The sequence below is a fragment of the Monodelphis domestica genome, chromosome 6 (assembly GCF_027887165.1).
Source record: "Monodelphis domestica isolate mMonDom1 chromosome 6, mMonDom1.pri, whole genome shotgun sequence".
NCBI classification, from domain to species: Eukaryota; Metazoa; Chordata; class Mammalia; order Didelphimorphia; family Didelphidae; genus Monodelphis; species Monodelphis domestica.
This window is the reverse complement of record NC_077232.1, coordinates 125532341-125554156: the sequence shown is the minus strand read 5'-3', so window position 1 is coordinate 125554156 and position 21816 is coordinate 125532341. Positions and strand designations below refer to the sequence as shown.

The window sequence follows — 21816 nt, the reverse complement described above, 5'->3', positions numbered from 1 at the left end:
TTTTGGACATCCACCTATACAAGCTAAGCCTTTTTCCCCTGCATATACATCACTATTAGGAGGAGATACTACTATTGCTTCCTATATACAGGAATTACAGAACAAACTATGTGAACTTCATGAATCCGGAGCTGCAGTACAAGCCAGACCACTAAACTTTTCTCTTCATGACCTGAACCCAGGAGACAAAGTGTATATTAAGAATTTCAAGCATACTGGAGCACCTCAGCCTTCCTGGGAAGGACCATTCCAAATATTGTTAACTACTCCAACATCTATAAAGGTTGGAAAGGACTCTTGGATTCATTGCTCACATGTGAAGAAAGCATCTTCTGTTGGGACTGATTGACTGTACCCTATCATATGCATTGGAGATAATAATCCATTGACAAGTGGATGCTGTTTTTCAAAGACACATTGAATTACTGGGGGTTTTTCCCTTATTTTTATTATTGCTTTTCTTTTATTTTGATTAGAATATTTGATTTTTTTCTCATTTCTTGTACTAAAGGTACACATAGTTGATATATTTTTTGCAGTAATATAAGTTTAATATATATATTCTTGCTATAATATCAATGCATACCCCAAAGCTTTAAACTATGGGAACCTGCCATTTATTGATAAAATGTTATGGGACTGTGATTAATGTTTACGTATGATTCCAGAAAAAGGGATAAAAAAAAAACAAGGAGCACAGACTTAACCTGAAAAGTGCCAAAAAGAGCACACAGGAAATACTAATGTGAGACTCGAGGTTGCGACACTTGACATATCTTAAGTCGTAGGACTTCCTTGTATCTACACTCTTTGCGAAGTACTCATACAAGTACAAAATTTGACTATCATGCTGGCTCCCTATATCCCTGAAATGTCAAAAATCAGACAAGGGAATGACACTTCTCTATAAAATAAAATTCAAGTTCTTTTCCTTTCTTATATTATGGCAACTTCTTGTAGTCTTGGCTGCAAATGGGTAAGTGAAATATTACTGCATTCTGTTCTACAGACTTATGGGATAGAAATTACTTTAAATTGGACCTATACACGGGCCTATTTTGAATTTTTTTCCTTATGTTTTTGGTTGTTTTTCAATTCTTTTGATAATTGACTCATACACCCCCGTAACTCAACATTGCCTCCTGAGCTGAACTGGATGTTTTTTTAAACACCTACTTCAGGGGGGATTGTATTTTAATTTGAAATCCAAGATTTTGAATTATTTGTTCGAGAAAAGATCTTCAAAGGAAGAAGCTTGCTAACTACTAAATCCAGAGAATGAACTGTTGTAGAAAGATGCCAGAAAACCTACACTACATCAAGAAGATCCAGAACGAACTTTGGATATGGTTGATTGAACTGAAGTTTGATTGAACATTTATTGTAAATGTACACATTTATGCCAAAAGGGGACTGCCCCTAATTTGGCTTTCTGTCAATGCACCTAGCAAAACATTGGTTTTGCTTTCTTTCTTTTCTATTTCCTCCCTCACTACTCTAATTTCCTCTTAAGAAAATTGAATGTTGTATACATCTGTAGTTAGAAGTGCGTTTAGGACTACAAGATGATGTTAAATGATCAATGGGGAGACTAGTCTCCCAATGATCATCAGGGAGAATTGTGAATCTTAAAATTTCTCAGACTCTACCTTGGAACATTATCTTAAGGTTATGGTTAAGGTTATTCCCATTTAAACAATGGAGGTACTTGATCAGGAATGTATTGGGAACTTTAAAATTACTTCACCCATACTTAGGCATACTTTAGGGGAAGATAAAGTTGTAAAACTCCTTAGTGAACAATGAAGATCCCCAACCCATACTTAAGAGTGAGGCAAAAGCCCTTCAGCTAGGTCTATTTTTAGATCTAATACAAAAGGGTGCTAAGTACCTATGATGGTCAAATTAATCACTAAAAGGTCAAGCAACTTACAAAGGGCAAGCTTAACAAAGAGGAGAAGGTGAGAACTAAAAACTAAGAATGGGCTGTCCTAGGAAAGCATCTACTGTGATTGGTAGACATGAAAATTTAGGGGAGGTGACAAAAGAGAAATTTCTCTTCAAAAGGAGCTGTCTGAACCAGTTCAAGGAGTTCGACTTAATTCAGCTTTGGAAGCTGAATTGGAGGTCAGGAGTCAGAGGAGGCTGCTGGGTCTCTGAACACTAGAGTTTTGCTTAGAAAGATCTTGTGGTAAGTGATTAAAGACTGACTTAGATTCTCTCTTAAAGAGAAAGGCCTAGGCCATTGGCCTAGGCCCTAGCCTTTTCCTACTATTTCCTCTTACTCTGTCTCTTTCCCTTTCCTTAATTCCTTCATTTATATTCATTAAAATCTCCATAAAACCCAGCTGACTTGGGTATTTCATATTTGGGAATTTTTCCCATGGCGACCACTTATTTTTTATTTAAATCAAGATACTAAAAATTATCTTTACAGTTTTTGGAAATTCACAGTCTTGAAACCCACATTTTCATGGTCACAATTTCTATCACTCATCTGAAACTCTCCAAGGTTTCCAAATTATTTCCTTCCTGCTAAATATAACATGTTTTCATCCATTCTCAGTTCATCCTCCTTGATCTTTTTTGCAATTTCTAAGTATTGACCATACCCTAGATGATTTTGCAAGTCTCTCCTCCCTTAGCTTCCCTGACATTCTCCCTCCTAGTTTTCCTTCTAGATATCTGACCATTCCTTCTCATTCTCCTTTAGATGATCATAATGATATTCCCCCTAACTACAGAAATTGTCCCAGAAAGCCCTGAGAACTCTATCCTTCTATCTTCTGGTAATTCCATCAGCTCCCATGAGATCAATTATCATCTCAGTGCAGACAACTATTCTCCTAAATGCCAATCTTGCACAAGCAACCACCTGCTGAACATCTCCACCTGGAATTCCTATAGGCATCTCAAACATAAATCCACTATGGAACTTATCTTCTCTCAAAATCCATGTTTCTGTTAAGAATTGTAGTAAGGGAAAGAATGATATATAGAATTCATTTATTTACAAAAATAACTTATTAATGATATTGTATTTATAATGAATAACATAGTCAAGAGTTCCATTTTTAGCCAATTCAAAAAGTATTATATTTTTTTTCTAACAATAGTGATTTCTCAGTATATCAGCATCTTTTTAATTTCCTTCTTCCCATTTAAAGAAATCCCATCCTTACAGGTACCAGCATCATAACCTTGGAGTCATTCTTGTATTCTTCACTCTTTTTCACTCTGCCCTCCATATCCAGTCAAAGTAAGTGATTGATATCTTCAACTATCATTTGTAAAATGAAGGCATTGGATAGGATGATCTCTAAGGTTACTTCCAGCTTTAAAATTCTATGATTTTATTACCTGGTTTATGATCTCAGAGACTCACCATCTTTGTTCAATCAATAATCCCACCCAATGCACAGAAAATATAAAACATTTATTTCAGTGTTTCTTATCTGTGAAATTTTAACTAGGTGAATATGATGCTAAAGAATCACAATGAATGAATCACAAAAAACAATTACAAGAGAACTAGAGGGATATAAGTAAATAACACCCTTGGAACATAACCATTATCCTTCCCTTCCCTTTCCCTTAGCTCCTATATTTACATTTGTGAACCAAACACTTTGTGAATGGAAGAGAATAGGCTAGGAACAAACAGAAAATAGGGTAGAAATATATAAAAACAATGACTGGTATAGAATCAAAAGGAACATGAATAAATAGGAAGGCTGACAAAATTTGATCTAATACTAAAAGAACCTTTCTAGAGGAAAACTCTCAAAATAATCATGAAAAGATACTAAAAGTATTCCCAAGAAAGGAATCTATTTTCTTTTATATTTTTTGTCCTCGGGAGAAGCAATTAAGGCTCATTACTACTTAGGATTACATTTGAACATTCCTCTTTAAAGAAGCAAATGGGGAAAAAACCAAGTGAATAGCTCTATCCTTTAGCTTCTATTAATAAATCTCAAAAAAAAATCTATGTAATTTCCCATCATAAATTATGTGGTAGACTATGCAATTTGTCCACATAGAAATAGCCTTTTCCCCTTTTACAGAACTGTGTATGAATCACATTAGAAATAATTTCAATACAAAATATACTGACAAGAGAAGAATAAATTAATGATTTCTATTTACCTGAGAGCAAAAGGAAATCTCCTTAAAGTTCTTCTCCAATGCTATTTTTTTGGTGTCAGGACTGATGAGGTAAACTTCCGACTGGCCAATCTGAAAATGAAGACAAGAAGGCAGGCAGGAAAGAAGGAAAGAAGGGAGGGAGGGAAGGAAGAAAGGAAGGAAGGAGGCAGGCAGGAAAAAATGAAAGAAGGGAGGGAGGAAGGAAGGGAGGAAGGGAGGGAGGGAAAGAGGGAGGGAGGGAGGGAAGGAGGGAGGAAGAAAGGGAGGAAGGGAGGGAGGGAGGGAGGGAGGGAGGGAGGGAGGGAGGGAGAGAAGGAAGGAGGGAGTGAGAGAGGGAGGGAGGGAGGGAGGAAGGAAGGAAGGAAGGAAGGAAGGAAGGAAGGAAGGAAGGAAGGAAGGAAGGAAGGAAGGAAGGAAGGAAGGAAGGAAGGAAGGAAGGAAGGAAGGAAGGAAGGAAGGAAGGAAGGAAGGAAGGAAGGAAGGAAGGAAGGAAGGAACGAAGGAACGAAGGAACGAAGGAACGAAGGAACGAAGGAACGAAGGAGCAAAAGAAAAACGGTTTCTGTGTGATTTTTAAATATTTTAAACTGCCACACATAGTTTAAAAATTATTAATAATTCATTTAATAATTCCAATTTCCTCTTCAGCATATAGGATAAATTTTAAGGCACTTAGTTAGTACTGTTAAGAGCATTTTTAAAAATTACACTATAACCATGCCCTATTTACTGAAAAGAGGAATGAGTATTTTTAAAAAACCCACATCAAATAGGAATTCCTCACATAGCTTGTTGAGGATAAAATGCTACTCCATGTGACATTTAAATTCTCCTATCATCTGGCTCATGGCTACCTTTCCAGGTTTATAGTTTATCATACACTCTTTAATAGTCCTCAATGGCTACATCCCATTTTCTAACTCCATGGCTTTGCTCAGATCAATCCCCCTCAGGCCCAGAATGAACTCTTCTTCACTTCTTCGCCAGTTTTCTTCAAGTTGCAGATGAAGGGTCACTTCTTAAAAAAGGCCTTTTTGATTCTCCCAGTTATTAGTATTTCCCCCTCCTAGCCCTGATATTTTTTATATTTATATTCTATGTGTGTATTTTTTATTTAATTACAGGTATACATGCTTTCTCCCAGTTCTATGTAAGCATCCTGAGGTCAAGGAATGTTGCATTTTCACCTAGCAAATAGTAGATTCTGGGACAAAGAAGATTCATTCTGTCTTCACTCTTGACAGTCAAATTATTTCTGGTTCAGAATAACCAGGAGAAACTTCAAATTTCAGGATCACATATCTATACCTAGAGGAAGACTCAGAAGTCATTTAGTCAATATTTTACAGAAGAATAGAAGGGGAAAGGAATAATTGATTTATCACCAAGTATGTGCCAGGCACCGTGCTAAATGCTTTTTAACAAATATTATCTGATTTTATCCTCACAATAATCCTTCAAGTAGATGCTTTTATTATCCTTATTTTATATTTGAGGAACTGAGGCAAACAGAAGTTAATTAACTTGTTAGTATCTTGAGAAAAAATTTGAACTTGGGTCTTCCTAACTATTTAACGTCCAGATGAGAAAATTAAGCCAAATTTGAACAAAGTAAATATCAATGATAAAATCTCAACCCAAGTAATCTGACTTCAAAACTATGGCACTCTTCATTACAGTATCAAATCCTCCAAACCAATAGAGAGCAACTCTATTCAGTCTTGTTAGGGTCAATAATCCTAGGCCTCTCCAAAAACCAATGTGTCCCAGGAGACATTTTTTCCATTTATTTCTTTCAATGTCACGTAGTAACACAATTAAAGGGAAGAGATGGAACTAATGCAAAAAATACGCTTTTAGAATTATAAGTTATGTTTCAATTACTCATGTTATCTCTTTACTAAGTTACTCTATATGATCTACATCTAGAAAACAATTAAAATGATCTATATTTAACACTTCTCAGCCTAGAATACTTCTTCCTGCAACTTACTAGTTAGCTGAAATCCATTTAAATTAAAAAATTTGCCCTTTTTTAATTTGAAATAGAAAATATTTTATATGATTCTAAGATATGAGATTAGTGTTTTGACTCTGTAAAGTTGCCTTAATCAATACAGGAGGGGGAAAGTTATATTATTTTATATTCTCATGAATACAAGACAAGAATTATACATAACCTTGGGAAATACCAGACTCAAATACCAGTCTCATCTGGAAGTTTTTAAAGGTTTATAAGGGAAGGAGATTTTAATTTGACAATGAAATGAATTAGGCTAAATTTTATGCCCTGACATCCAGTAACTGCTGAAACAATTCACTAAGAAACCTTCCTCATTCATGAACATTTCCTTTGAATCTCATACATAGTCTGAGGATGAAGAGGGATCACTACACAGCTTTACCGTAAATAACATAGTCCGATTCTCCTCTATGTCTGTTGGCTGCACGATATTATGTCCACTGATCAGGTGGCTCTGAATGTCATTTTCCTCAAAGGAGCCACCAAAAAAACTACTACTTCTGTAGCCTGCGTCTTGAAACTCCTTCTTAAAAGCCAAAGAACGCAGTCCGGGTTGAGAGAAAGATTTCCTCATCGGTTTTCTGTCCTGTTCTGCACTGCCTCCTGGCTGGAACACCGATCGGAACTTATCCGTTAAGGAAAACCCTCCCACAGTACTTATAGCTTCAGAATTCTGGGCCAACATGTCCAACTCGGCTTTTCTGCTGCAGCTAACATGATTAAATTTCTCAATACATTCATCGATCAGAGCCGGTGGGGCCTTTTTGTGAGCCACAGTCACTCGTCCGCAGAAGAGTACTTCAAACTTCTTGGCAAAAGTATCGTCAAATTCAGATTGAGAATGAAATTCTTCCTGGCGAGCAATCTTCCCAGCTTGTCTAATGGAGCTAATGATCTCAGGCACCTGGGGGGAAAAAAGGAATTTAGCTTTTAGATTTAACTATGTTTACTATTTAGAATCTCAAAAGTAAAGAGAATGTTTGTGGTTGTTATTGTTGTCACACTCTTCCTGACCCCAAGGGTCAGAGCATGCCAGTGCTGTCCAGTGTCCATGCCAGTGATTTGCCATTTCCTTCTCTGGTGTATTAAGACAAACAGAGGTTAAGTGACTTGACCAGGGTCAAACAGCTAAAACATGCCTGAGGCTGAATTTATTAGGTCTTCCTAACTACAAACCCAGCACTCTATCCACTGAACCACTGAGCTGCCTCAAAGAGAATGCATAGATATAATCCAATATATTCTCCTCAAATGTTCAACTTAAATATTTTAAGCTCATGTTCACTGAAGAAAATGAAAGAATGGGGAGAAAGAAAGAAATCAGAGGAGGAAAAAAAGAGAGGGATTTAGAAAGCTCTGAACTTTCTTATTCTAGCCTTCTTTCCATGGAAAATACAAGTGTCTTTATGTGACAGAATTTGTGAGTTACTTTGCCCATTGTCATTCTGACAGCAGTACATTTATTTGCCTCAGGAAGATTATTCGGTATGCCCTGGCTCACCCTCCTACATCACATAAACACTAAGAATTTTACTACTGAGGGTATATTTTTCCAGAAAGAAAAAAAAACAACACTCCAAGAATCCTTCCTTCATTACGGAGTCCCGAAGGGCACTCTAAAAGCAAATTAAAATATCTTAAAATACCTATTTATTTCAAAATTCTTTCTCCTTTTCTTCTCCTAAGATGATTGTATTTTACTGTTTTTCTATTCTCTATTTCCTGTTAATGCCATAGTCTGCCACCCCAGAGCAGGAGGAGATCACAATCAGGAACTAAGAGACCGCTGGCATTTTGGCAAACACTCCAAGGGGTATTTCACAAAGAGCAAAATTCTGTTTTCATAGACATCATTTGCTTTGCACCTAAAGGAAAAAACTGATCAAAAGGCTAAGGGGATCCATGCTTTGCTGAGGCTGTCATCACTACATCTGTTCATCTCTGCTCATCATGTAATTCCAATCAGTTGCTTCAAAGGGTGATGCAGAAATAAAGATGAATATACAGTAATACATATGATGAATGGGAACATTAATAATACACATCACATTAGTGAGATAAATACTTCCGCCATCTGTGAAATAACTTAGATGAAACATTGCCAAACCAGAGGGGGGCAAAACTACTGCATTATTTAGGTTTCCATTTACTGTCTTTATAAACAGGAAAGTCATGGAAGGTATCAACTTAAATCTTTCAGTTTGTGTTGCTATTACAAGAGACATGCCAACTGATAACTGGTGTTTGTTTTTCTTCCAGTAAGGAAAAAATTAGGGAAATGGAGAGATGTGTAGTGGATTTATACTACAATGGTTTGTTCACAACAATAAGATGTCATTGAGGAAATATACCATCAGAAAAATGGACGCTGATCTCATGAGAGGGAGGAATAACAAGTGGGAAACTGAGTCCTATGCTGGTACCCCAGGAATGTTAAAAGATCAAGAAGGCTCCCATGGATACTGGACAGATGCTCTAAGAAACTCAAGGGCAAAATCTCACAAAGGATAAGAAAATGTAGATGAGTTTCAAGTCACACCAATATAGAAGAAAGAACTCACATTAATAAAAGCATTTTTCCACTAAAATACTAAAGAAGTTGATTTCAATTCAAGAACTTTTCCCCAGAGGTGGCATAAGTTAGCTGGTTAAGAAAATGAAATGGAAATAGCCAGAAACTTTTCAAAGTCATGCCAAAGATCAATCTATATATTGGAGGACTTCTTGAACAGAAATAAAAAAGAAGTTCTGTAGTCTTAAATCTCAATACCCTGAAGACCCAAAGTGTATCAAATTCTTTTTCTCCAAGAATTAATGCTATGGATAATTTAATGACAACCATTTCTATTATGGAAGTTATAACAATTTCTTTCCTTTTTTCACTTTGTAGAAAAAATATTTCTTTCAGATATACTTCAGGTAAGTTTTTTGAAACTACTTTCTGAAGAAAACTTTGCCTAAAATATATAAATAATCAGAATTTGGGTATATTCTGGGAATAGTAAAGCAAATATTCTGTGACTGTATTATGTACTTTGTATTATCCAATATACATCTGTTGGGGCCCAATAAAATGTTACATATAGTAGGGACTCTGGACACAGTCCAGACCACAAGACAATCCAATGAGATTTTATTCCTAGTTTTGCAGCAACTCATCTTGGATCTTGGAAAATGTAAACTCTCACATTCTCCCTCTTTAAAATGTTGGCAAGATTTGTATATTTAATGAGGGCTTTCTGTGTGGTGGGGAGTAGTATCAGGGGAGGGAGAGGGAGAAACAAGGGAGGAGAAAAGAGAAGAAAAAATGGCCTGAATATATGCTGTACTTTGTCACTTCTCAGCAAAACTACAAAGTGAAAATCATATTATCAGCAAGTCATGTGAATCTTTCCAGTTACCAGCCTTATTCCTTGAAGAGTACATTTTACAATCTGCTTCTAACTCTCTTATAGTCCTCATTCCTAATATTGTTTGGAATCCCCACAAGTCTGAATTTGGTACAAGTAAAGAGCTCTTTCTTTGTACATCAAAGGACACAAAGAAAGAATATAGGCACACATAATCACATGAACTGTGAATTTATGATGACTTGAGAATGGATTTGTATAAAAACAGACCACAAAACACAGAGGTCTTTAATTAACTCCTTTTATGCAGAAGAGGAATGAATAATTGCTCTCTGATGAAGGGGGAGCCTTGATATCCCCCTCTCAAAAAAAAATCCGCCTAGATGACAAAAAGGCAAAAAGGGCACCATAAAGACTACCGAGATCAGGAAGAATGGCAAAAGTGAGGTTTTCCCACCCGACAATCTCTTAAGATTTTTAGGCATGGGCTGGGAAAGATATGTTTGGCCATATTCCAAAGTCATCTCCCCTCTTTTGCAATACTGCCAATAGCTGGTGATTTTCCTTCAATTCAGGCATATGCACAGCTCAAGAAGCTTACCGTTGGCACAGGACAACCTGTTCCTCTCAAAAGTACACAAGAAGGGTAAAACTTTCTGGCATAAAGAAGAAAATGAGGTTTAAAAAAATCCCTGGAATACTAAGTAACATTTTGAAACCAACTGGTACGTTAGTACATAATTTCATTAAACAAGTCATCAGAATCTCAGTGTATCCTTACTGATATTTTTTTAAAACCCTTACATTCTATCTTAGAATCAATATTAAGTATTGGTTCCAAGGCAAAAAGAGTGGTAAGGGCTAGGCAATGGGGGTCAAGTGACTTGCCTAGTATCACACAGCCAGGAAGTGTCTGAAGCCAAAATTGAATTCAGGACCTCCTGTCTCCAGGCCTGACTTTCTATCTACTGAGTCATCCAGATGCTCCCTTCTTAATGATTTTTTTTAATATTCACAAACTGATCCAGAATATTTAGAGACAAATACTAGGCACTTAAAAAAAAAGTTTAGATTTCATCTACTAAAAATACTCATATCATTGTCCTTGAAAAAGTGGCATAATGACCATATGGGCTTGACCTAAATTTCTACTAGACTTCAGAAGCTCACTGTGCTGGATATACCTGATAATGGAGTGGAGCAGGGGGAGATTCAGAAATGGCACTCAAAAGAAAAGGAAATTAATCAAGGCCCAATGAGGCAGAAGACCCTGTGGATTCCAAAGACAGCATACAACCATAGCACTGTTCCCAAATGGTTGGAGAGGGAAATAAGAATTATGAAAGCACAATGTATGGCCTGCACAGTAGAAATAATTGGCAAAAAAGAAAAATTTGAGTCCACAATGGCAAATTGTACCAAATAAACAAGAGAACAACTAACTGGAAATACAAACACAAATACACAAAAATTAAGGCTAACACAGAAAAAAAGAAAAAAGGAAAAAACATTAAAAGAACCCATGAATTCTATATAAGCACAACATACTGATATTGAGAACAGAATGTATAGATAGATACAATTTAAGGATTATAGGTCTCCCAGACTAACAACATATCAAAACACCTGAACATTATAATGCTAGAAATAATGCAAGACAACTGCCCAGAACATCTGAACACAGAAAAAAAAAATTATCAATCAAAAGAATCCATAATTTGTCCATTAAAAAAAGAAAAAATTCTCTGTACTGCAAACTCCAAGACATACATTGCTAAAATTATTAAGTCCAGTGGCAAACAAAGAAAGACCATCAAATACAAAGGGAAGCAAATCTGAATAACACAAGAACGTTTTGGTCCCCACCAAAAACCACAGGAGAGAACAAAATAAAGTATGCTGAAAATGTTATGAAATGCATGACACTATTATTTTTAAAAGTTATGGCTACAAAGAACTGTAGTCAATGGACACATTTACTGAATCAAAATACTCAGAATTGACATAAGTGAGGAGAGCTCTCAACTATTCAAATACCTATTGCAGTCCTCTGATAAAAGCAGCACTTTTAAAGCGAATGAAGTCCTAATTTGACTTGACAATGTTTTGTTTAAAAAAAAAAAGAAATGATAAAAAGTAATTGCTGTTCCAAACCAAAATGTAACCAATAATAGAGAACTAGCTGCAGAACGGGAAATGATGGGAACCTTGGGATTCAACAAATTATTTTAAGAGTTCATGATGAAGGACAGGAAAACTGCATGTAGTCTGGCATATACTCTAGATTTTGGAGGAAAGATTTTACAGAGTTCAACAGCTGTGTGGCCAAAAAGTAAACCCAAGAGGCCCAGAATGTTATCACAAGAATAAATTCTGATGACACAGCCATAAATGATTCTGACAGAAGAAAATGGCTGTCTAGCCCATCTCACTACAACCCTTTCATAAAAATAGCTTTCAATTCATTTCACAAGCATTGAGTAAATGCCCTCTATGTGACAGACACTGTGAAATTCTGAGGGTACAAAAGCATCCATGAGATTATTTCAATTTTTGCCAAAAATCTAGGCAAACTATATGAGTGGAAGTAAAAAACATTTATCAAGTGATGGATGGATGGATGGAAGGAAGGAAGGAAGGAAGGAAGGAAGGAAGGAAGGAAGGAAGGAAGGAGGGAGGGAGGGAGGGAGGGAGGGAGGAATGAAAAAATCATCAGGGATACAAAAAGGTGCATTAAATTCTGTCAACTGTTTTGCTCAAATCTAGGAAAATTATATGAATTAATGAAGAAAGAAATAAACAACAAACATGTTTATTAAGTACATAATCTATGCCAGGCACTGGTAGAGATACAAATAAAAAAATTAAGATGATCTCTACTTTCAAGGAGTGTTCTTTATACACCAGTTTAGTAACCTTGTTGAAAAAAAAGGAAAGATTATTCAGCCATGACCAATGCAGCCGGGCTATTGCTGCTGGCCAGAACTAGAAGTGTCCTAACACAGACAGCCTTTAGAACACGGAGCCTCTCTACACCACAATGCTGAAAAAACACTCATTTATATTAAGGATAATGTAGCAATGTCTTGTCCTATAAGATTTAACATTATTTAACTCTCTCAAGCTAAGGTTGTGATCATACCATTTGTGAAACAGAAATAATATTCACTCTAGCTTTTTTCTAATTCCAAAAGAATATAAAAATACTGTATGTTGTTAAGTCAAGTAGAGAAGCCATTGGGAGCTCTGAGCTCCTTGGAGACTGACCTATCCTGTAAAAATAACACATAATATTATATGCCAGGTCAACTACAGTGAGAATGCTTTGGAGTCCCCAAACCAAACAAACACTTCCAAAAAACAAATTCCTTTAACCATGAATAGATCAATTAAAGTATATTTTAATCATGGGAGTACAAACAGGTACAAGGTGTCTCAAAAGTCTTAGTATAATTTTAAGTTTTAATTTTACTTCAAAAGTATAGTTATTTGAAAGTTTAATTATTTACATTCCTTTTACATTTATTTAGCTTTGTGAACTTTGAATGATAAAATTTTAATTTTAACAAGACAAGGTACCCAGTCAGTAGGTATTGAGTGTTTAACAATTTGTAGGTGACCTCAAAAGATCTATAAAGGAGGTTCTCTTGCTTGGTTATTATCAGGTCACCTGATCCAGCTCCATTATACTTTTTTTCTTGTGAGACATGTCATAACTATCATATTTACATCAAACCTCATTCTCTGGATGATCTTGAAGTTGAAATTATAAATGCAATCCTTTGTCACTAAGCAGCAAAGTTTCCATAAAGTCTAAAAATCAACTAGAGTTCATTGAATTTTAATAAGAAACATATCAATATTTTAAAATTTTAAATAATTGGCTTTGGAAATTTTGGGTTTTTGCAAGATTGTAGCATAGTATAAAACTGCACTTGGACTTCTGGGACATCTCATATTACCTTCAAGTCATAAGATGATCTACAGGATAGTCAAATTCAACTCTTAAAACTTTAGGCCAAAAAAAAGTTATCATCTATCATCATTCAAATATCAATCTAAAAAAGGCATAGTGAAGGTCAAATGATGTAAACTTGCTCCATATCCATAAATAAATAATGTCATGTTATACAGAGAAAGATACCATTTATCATATCAGGCCCAAGGAAACCAACCAGAAAACAAGACTTCCAGCATTTGGCATAGTATTGAGTGCAGTTAGTGGTCAGGCATTTTTCAGTTGTGTCTGGATCTTCATGACCCCATTTGGGGTCTTCCTGGTAAAGATACTAGAATGGTTTGACATTTCTTTCTCCAGTTCATTTTATAGGTGAGAAAACGGAGGCATACAGAGTGAAATGACTTGCCCAGGGTCACACAACTGAGGCCAGATTTGAACTCAGGAAAATGATGAGTATTCCAGACTCCAGCACTCTATCCACTGCATGACTTAGCTGCCTAGCACATAGTAGGAGCTTAATAAACATAAATTGATTGATTTAATCATTGATTGAAATAATCAAATGTTTAAGTAGTTCCCAAAGCTTTAGAACTGATTTTCAATCCAACTAACACTTAAGCCTTGTCCTCATAGCAGACCCATTCATGCAAATACAGACTTAGATGTCTCTCAGGCTTTATATACCAAATATTGTCTTTCCCAGACTAAACCATCAACTCCAGGAAGTTCAGAATGACTCCAAATGTTTATTTTCTATTTAAAATTTGTTTTCTTTAAATCAGCCCAGGGTTTAAACCCACTGTTTATAGGTCACTTTGAAAAAATATCAGAAATAGAATCAAATTATAATTCACATATGACTGAAATGGGACATACTGTCCCCATGTTCCTTCTACATCCTGTCACCTAAAATGAGAAAAGATTACTACCACCAACTATATAAAAATAGGTAGCTGACTTGAAAAAAGAATAAATATGCAGAGGTATTTCGAAAGGCATCTAAAATAATTCAATGTCTGAAAATTTTACAAGCACTTATTATATGCTAGGAATACCACCACACACCTGTGAATTTATTTTTTAATGAAACACACACAATCTCTGCCTTCAAGAAGTTTATAGTCTTTTTTCCTAGTTTTTTTGTCTTTTGTTTGCTCAAAACTTATTTCCAAATATATTCCTTATAGAGTCACAGAATTTAGAAATTGGAGGAGACCCTCATCTAATCCAACTTACTAAACCAAAGGAATATCCATAATAATCTTCCTGAGAAACAGTCATCCAGCCTCTCTGTGGAGACCTCCAAGGAACCAAGTTCCACCACCTCCCCAGGCCCCTCTTTCCCTTCTGAAGTAGCTCTGGCAGAGCTACTTCAGAGTTCTTCCTGACAGCAAGCTTACATGTGGGTTTGAGCAGTGAGCATTCGCCGCTCCTGGCTCTGTTGCCAAACAAACTGAACCCCTCCTCCACTTGACAGTCCTTCCTTCAGAGCCCTGAGAAGAGCCAACACATTTCCCCCTAAGAGTTCTTTTCTCCAGCCTAGATGGGCCCAGCGCATCCATCCTTTTGTGCTTCCTTCTTTCTATCCATCTATCCTTCCTTCCTTCCTTCCTCCCTCCTTCCTTCCTTCCTTCCTTCCTTCCTTCCTCCCTCCTTCCTTCCTTCCTTCCTTCCTTCCTCCCTCCTTCCTCCTTCCTTCCTTCCTTCCTTCCTTCCTTCCTTCCTTCCTTCCTTCCTTCCTTCCTTCCTTCCTTCCTTCCTTCCTTCCTTCCTCCTTCCTTCCTTCCTTCTTCTCCCCTTATCTGCTGCTGCAGAATCATGCATAGGTTCCCAGGCAGAAGAGTGGTAAGGACTCGGTAATGCAGGTTTTAAGTGACTCATCACCCAGCTAGGAAGCATCCGAGGCCACACTGGAACCCAGGACCTCCTATGGCTAGGCCTGGCTCTCCCTCCACGGAGCCGGCTCACTGCCCCGTCCGTGAGCTCTTTCTGTCAGGCCCTTCAGGAGAAAAGTGGCCAAAAGAGAAGAGCGAAGGGGAGAGTCTGGACACATTCTGAGCCGCTGGAACTGCAGGCCAGCCGGCAGGCGCCAGTCACAGAGAAGCAGTCGTCCCCTCTCCTCCAGAAAAGCACGCCTGAGAGCAGGGGGAGCCTTCTCAGGGTGCCAGCGGCTCTCTCCCTCTGAAACAGCCTGCAGGCCGGGCCCCTCTGGGCCCATCTCCAGCTGCAGAAAGGGTCAGAACCAGAACCAGAGCCAAGAGAGAGCCAGAGGGAGCCTGGTTACCTGGATGGCTCTTCCCCAACACTCTCTGGCTAAAGTGTGGATTGTAAATGCAAAGTTCTGATCCACCGTCCTGCTTCTGGGCCAGGCCTCCCAGATACCGGCTGTCACTCTGAGAAGCAAATCCCGTGAAAAAGGAGCCAGTCACCCCCTGCTTCCATAGGCTGCCACACGTGCAGGGAGAGCCAGGTGAAGGGGAGAGGTGCCAGTCAATTCTAACCCTAATAATCAAGATTGTGCTTTGAAATATTGACGGGAGGGGACAGCTGGGTGGCTCAGTGGATTGAGAGTCAGGCCTAGAGACAGAAGGCCCTAGGTTCAAATCTGGCCTCATGCACTTCCCAGCAGTGTGACCCTGGGCTCTTCGGCCGTGGAGCCAATACACAGTAGTGATTCCAAGACAGAAGGTAAGGATTTAAAAAAAAAAAATCCTCACTACAACATAGCAAAAAAGTAATCTTCTAACCTCTGTTTTAATCTCCAATGAAAGAACTTCCAGAACCTACCCCACTTGCAGATATCTCTAATTGTCAGGTTGTCATTTTTTTCTTGCCATCAAGTTTAAAATTACCTCTTTCCAACCTGCATCTATCATTCCTAGTTCTGCTCTCTGGGGCCCAATAAAAGAAGTCCCTCTCTGGCAATTAGCTTATTTGGCTTGGCCATTCCAGTGATAGAACCAACGTGTAATCTTAAATTTAGCTACTTTATATCCATCTAGCAGAGCTTCCATTCCATGTGCTTGTTTCATCTTCCCTGCACTTAGCCGGACATCCATCACCTCACCTCTGGGTAATGAAGGATGCATGCCAGAAACTATAACTTTCCCATAGCATTCTCCCTGGACTTCTCAGTAAACTAACTACTGCAGACTTCTCATGCAATTTAGACCCTCTGGTTGCCCAACACACAGGGTTCTTAACCTAGGGGTCCATGAACTTCTTGGTTTTTTTTTTGTTTTAACATTCTAATATTTCAATATAGTTGATTTACTTTGTGATCTGATGTACTTCATTTTATATATTTAAAATCATTCTTCTGGGAAGAGTTTCCACAGGAAGTCAAAGGGGTCCAGGACACAAAAAGGCTAAGAATTTCCACTCCAATAGCAACCTACTGAAAATAATGTTCAATTATATCTAATTCTACATTTCCTGCACTAATAAAGAAGAGACCCTCAGAAAACTAAAACATGCGTATAACCCCCAACCCCACTTCAGTCAATGGTCTATTGCTCTCATCAAGTTTTTGTTTTGTTTTTAACCTATAGGGAGCTGCTGGTGGGGAACTTGCTCTCCTGCTACAGATGGACACTTTCTCAGAAATGTACTGTCTTAGAGAACTGTAGAGCACTTAGATTAACCCAGCCAGGATGTGTCAAAGGCAAGATTTGAATCCTGCCCTTCCTGACTCTGAAACCAACACTCACCAACACCAGAGTCTCTCAAAACTTTTAGCAAATTAGAAATGTGGATGAGTTAGAAGTCATGAAATCACAAAATTCAGAGCTAGAAGAAAGTCACAGAATCCTAGTTTGAGAGTTAGAAGGGACCTTGGAAGGCATCCAATCCAACTTTCTCATTTTTCCAAATAAGGAAACTGAGGCTCCACAGAAAATGACTTGCTCATAGTTTCACAGCTACTAAATGTGTCAGAGGGAGGATTTGAACCCACGTCTTCCTAGCTGAAAGTCCCTATCAAAAAAGGCATGCCCTAAGAGAGAGGGAACAGACCATGAGGGTCAAGCAAGAATCAACTTCCAATGAGCTCAAAGACCCAAGGTACTGTAAAAAATGGGAAGTTTACAAAAGAGACAACTTTTAAAGAGTTTTCCTAGGAGAAGAGACTTACCAGAGTTCAGGAACCACCAAAGCCTTCAGGCTTTAGGACCTCCCTGGAACCTCATCTTATTCCCAGTCATTCTCTCTGCAACAGGGAAAAATTATGGGACCAACCTGAAGATTGAAGGTTTTGGTTTGGGGGTTTGTTCCCTGGATCTCCAGAATATGAGCTGATTACAACCACTACCAAAGTCAGAGCACCAGGGAACCTTCCCAGAACAAGTGCCACTATTGTACTAATAGATTAAGTTTGTGATTCATTTCCTTATTCTGTAAGAAGAAAAAAGAAAAAAGAAAGTAGCCACATAGCCAACTAGATTCTCTGTTCTATTCCACCCACCAAAATCTTGAAATTCAATTCACAAACCGGATAGTCAGCCATGAACGGTCAAAAATACACTTTATTAAAAGAATGGATAATTTATTGTTTTTACATATTGTTTATACATCATTTCCTCTACAAAAAAATTTCATCCTATGAGAAGTCTTATGCTCCATGTCCACAGTCTTTCAAAGGTCCTAGGATCCTGTTAAGCTTTCATGGTGAAAATGTTAGCGTTTTAAGCTATGGAGACCTTACAAACTACCCTCGGGCTTTTGAAACACCTTCTATAATCTCCTCTGTTCCTCACAGCCACCTCGAGAGGTCGGTGTTGTCATCATCTCCATTTCACAGATGGCAGACCGAGAGGTGCCCAGAGGCTGAAGCGGGCCAGGACCCAGGTAGAATGCTTGCTGTACCTAGAGCATTATTTCTTACTATGCAGCAAGACGTGCATGGAAGCTCTGATAATTACTGCCTGCTCTGAACTGCAGTGGGGCACGTGCTTCCGAGGGAGGATTGCCACCTACTGTCACTTTCTAGATCTGAGTTTACAAGGCTGCCAGCCCCAGAGACTCCGGCTCAGACCCTGCCGCCAGCAGCACCCTCTTGGGATCAGTCATGAGTCAAGGATTTCCCTCCATGTGGGTAACTGAATCAAAGTGCACATTGTACAGCATCCAGTCAATTATGCTTTGCAACAAGAATAAACTATTGAAACAACAGGAATAAGAATTGACTAATCCCTGGCTGCCAGTTAACAAACAAAGCACAGACCCTGCCCTTCCTATGATACACAAACTATGTCATGTGTTTGGGTGCCTGATCACAGTGAGTTTATCATGCTGAAATGAAGAGCATGCCTCTCCTCTCCTCTGCTGGGGGGCAGGGGGTCTGCTAGTTGGCTCCTTAGGAAGCAAGCACCCTGTTTTCCCCTTCTCTGCAGGGCATAGTACTGGGTTTGGATATATAGCTTGCCCCCCCCCCCCCCAATATTTATTTAGATAAAGCACCAGGCCTGGAATCAGGGGAAACCTGGAATCAAATCTGACCTCGGGTATTCCTAGCTATGTGACTCTAGGCAAGTCACTTAATCCCATCTGCCTAGCCCTTGCCCTTCTGTTTTAGAGTTGTTACTAAGCCAGAAAATAAGAAGGAAGGAAGGGAGAAAGGGAGGGAGGGAGGGAGGAAGGGAGGGAGGAAGGAGGAAGGGAAGGAGGGAAGGAGGGAGGAAGGAGGAAGGGAGGGAGGGAGGGAGGAAGGGAGGGAGGGAGGGAGGGAAAGAAGGAAGGAAGGAAGGAAGGAAGGAAGGAAGGAAGGAAGGAAGGAAGGAAGGAAGGAAGGAAGGAAGGAAGGAAGGAAGGAAGGAAGGAAGGAAGGAAGGAAGGAAGGAAGGAAGGAAGGAAGGAAGGAAGGAAGGAAGGAAGGAAGGAAGGAAGGAAGGAAGGAAGGAAGGAAGGAAGGAAGGAAGGAAGGAAGGAAGGAAGGAAGGAAGATCTATGGCACTCAACCAAATCCAGAAGAAGCTCATTGTAATAGGAAAAGCAACCAACTGGCATGGGGACTAGAACCAACTCAAATGTGACCCTGGTCAAGTTACTAAAACCTCTAGGCTTTGGTCTGTTCATGAAGAGTATCATTTAGGTAACATTGGGCAAGTGACTTGCCATTCCCAGACTTCAGTTGCCTCATCTGTAAAATAATGAACTTGGGTAAAATGATCTCTAAGTATCCTCCAGCTGTAAATTTAATGAATGAACCTTTTTCTTAGAACCAAAAAAGAAGCCTTTCAGAATACACACCGGGATCCTACGTTTAGCTGGGATTCTGTGAGGATTCAGGCAATCTGGATTTCTTAGTTTTTCTGAGTGGCTTTAGATTTATAGATATGGAAGGAGTCTCAGCGCCTATAACAAGCCAACTACCAGCTAATAATCTCTCAGAGAAAAGGTGCTATGTTCCCTTCTTGGTACCACTGAGTCTGGGTGACCATCTATCAACATTCATTAACTATCTAATGTCAATTCCAACTAAATGCCTATCTTCTTTCTTCTCACCTCCAACTATATCCCACTAATTAAATCACTTACAAGATTAAAGTCATCTAACACCAACTCCTTCATCTCTCCTTCATATCCTTCAAAACTTCTGAACATCACCACCTACTTTCTCCCAACCTACTTCTGATCGTTATTAGTAGTAGTCTCTCGGTAATCGAGGATGACAATTGTCTTTGTGTGTTTTCATCTATTGTGTATAGATGAGTGTGCACAAAGACACTTGTGCATGAAGGAGATTTAAGTGGAAAAGTCGTTGCACAGAGACAGTCCCACTCTCTCGGCGTTGGAAGCCTGGGTCCAGCCCTATTCTTGACTAAATCTAATTCTTCTACTCCTGGTGTGAATCCTATCCTATCATGCCTCCTTCAGAACCAAATACTTATCCACTCACTACATCTTAAATCTCCCCATTTCTACTAACTCCATCGTTTCTTCCTACAAACATACTCAAAGCTATACTAAAAATAAATTCTCTGGACCCTGCTTCACTCTACACAACTACTGACCCATTTCTCTTTCCATTCTCTCCTATACATCCTGAAAAGGTTTGCCTACCCTCTATGCCCAAGGTCTCCACTTCTTTACAACTCCCCGAAATCAAGCTCTCATCCTATTATTCTGACATTCCCCTAAAGGGATCAATTATCCCTCTCTGCCAAATCCAACAGTCTTTTCCCCCGTCCTCATCCACTTCTGCAGTATCCGACTCGACTGCTAATTGCCCTATGACATTAGTTTCTGCCTCCTTTTGGCTTTAGAAACAGCCTGATCTCCTGCTTCTCTTCCTAGTCTCTAGCCCCTTGTTCTCATTTCCTTGGCTAGCTCATCATCCCCTTCTTAACACTGAAGGCGGATGTTTCTCTAGTTTAGTCCTGCCCTTCCTCTCCTCTTTCACTACCCCTGCCTCCTTGGCCATCTCACTTTTCACAAGAGTTTCCACTTCCGTCCTGGCTTCTCTTCTTAGCTCCATTTCCACAGCTCCCACTGCCCAGGGACATCACCACCAGGACTGCCCCAACAGGAGCTCCAAGTCAGAATACTTTTATGCCTTCCCCTAAATGTTTCCTCTCCTGACTTCATGATTTTGTTGTTGGTGCCACCATTTGCCTGGTATCCTATATTTATAACCTTGGGCTGGCCTTTGCTTCTTCCTTCTCCTTTATATCACATGTTTCAAATCCTTGTGAGTGCCTATAAATCCCAACATCTCTTGCAGTCAACCCTTGGCCTATCACAAGTCCTTATTACCACCCACCCAGACTTGGCAATAACTAGTCCCAATTAGGAAGCAGCTACATGATGCAGTGTCCAAAGCACGGGACATGGGAGTCAGAAAGACCTAAGTTCAAAGTCTGCCTCAGACACTGGCCTTGCATCATGAGCAAATTGCTTAATCTCCCTGAGCCTCAGTTTCCTAATCTGTAAATGGGGATAACAAGAGCATCAACAGATATCTGAGGGTTGCTTGAGGATAACATGAGCTAATATTTGTAAAAGAGAAACATCTAGGTGGTCCAATGAAAAGATCAGTTGACCTGGAATCTGGAAAACATGAGTTCAAATATAGTTAATAGCAGCTACCTCTTAGGTTGTTGTAAGGCTAAAATGTGATAGCTTGTAAAAAGTTCGGCAAACGTAAAGTTACAGTGTGTATGTGAGACAACAACACATACAAACATGTCTTTGAAAGCTGCTAAAAACTATGATTGGGGCAGCTGGGTGGCTCAGTGCATTGAGAGCCAGACCTAGAGACAGGAGGTCCTTGGTCTCAGACATTTCCCAGCTGTGTGACCCTGGGCAAGTCACTTGACCCCCATTGCCTAGCCCTT

General features: G+C 38.9%; 1 protein-coding gene across 10 annotated transcripts in view; it reads right to left on the bottom strand.

Annotated features, from left to right (window-relative positions):
• The window catches only part of TBC1D1 (TBC1 domain family member 1), a 341861-nt gene that overhangs the window by 202226 nt on the left and 117819 nt on the right, over positions 1–21816 (bottom strand). For all 10 annotated transcript variants that reach the window (XM_007496571.3, XM_056802524.1, XM_007496573.3 and 7 more), the window contains 2 exons: positions 6555–7076; positions 4150–4239 (listed from right to left, as the gene is read on the bottom strand). In XM_007496571.3, coding sequence (XP_007496633.1) covers positions 4150–4239; positions 6555–7076 — 612 coding nt within the window. The remainder of the gene's footprint in view (positions 1–4149; positions 4240–6554; positions 7077–21816) is intronic.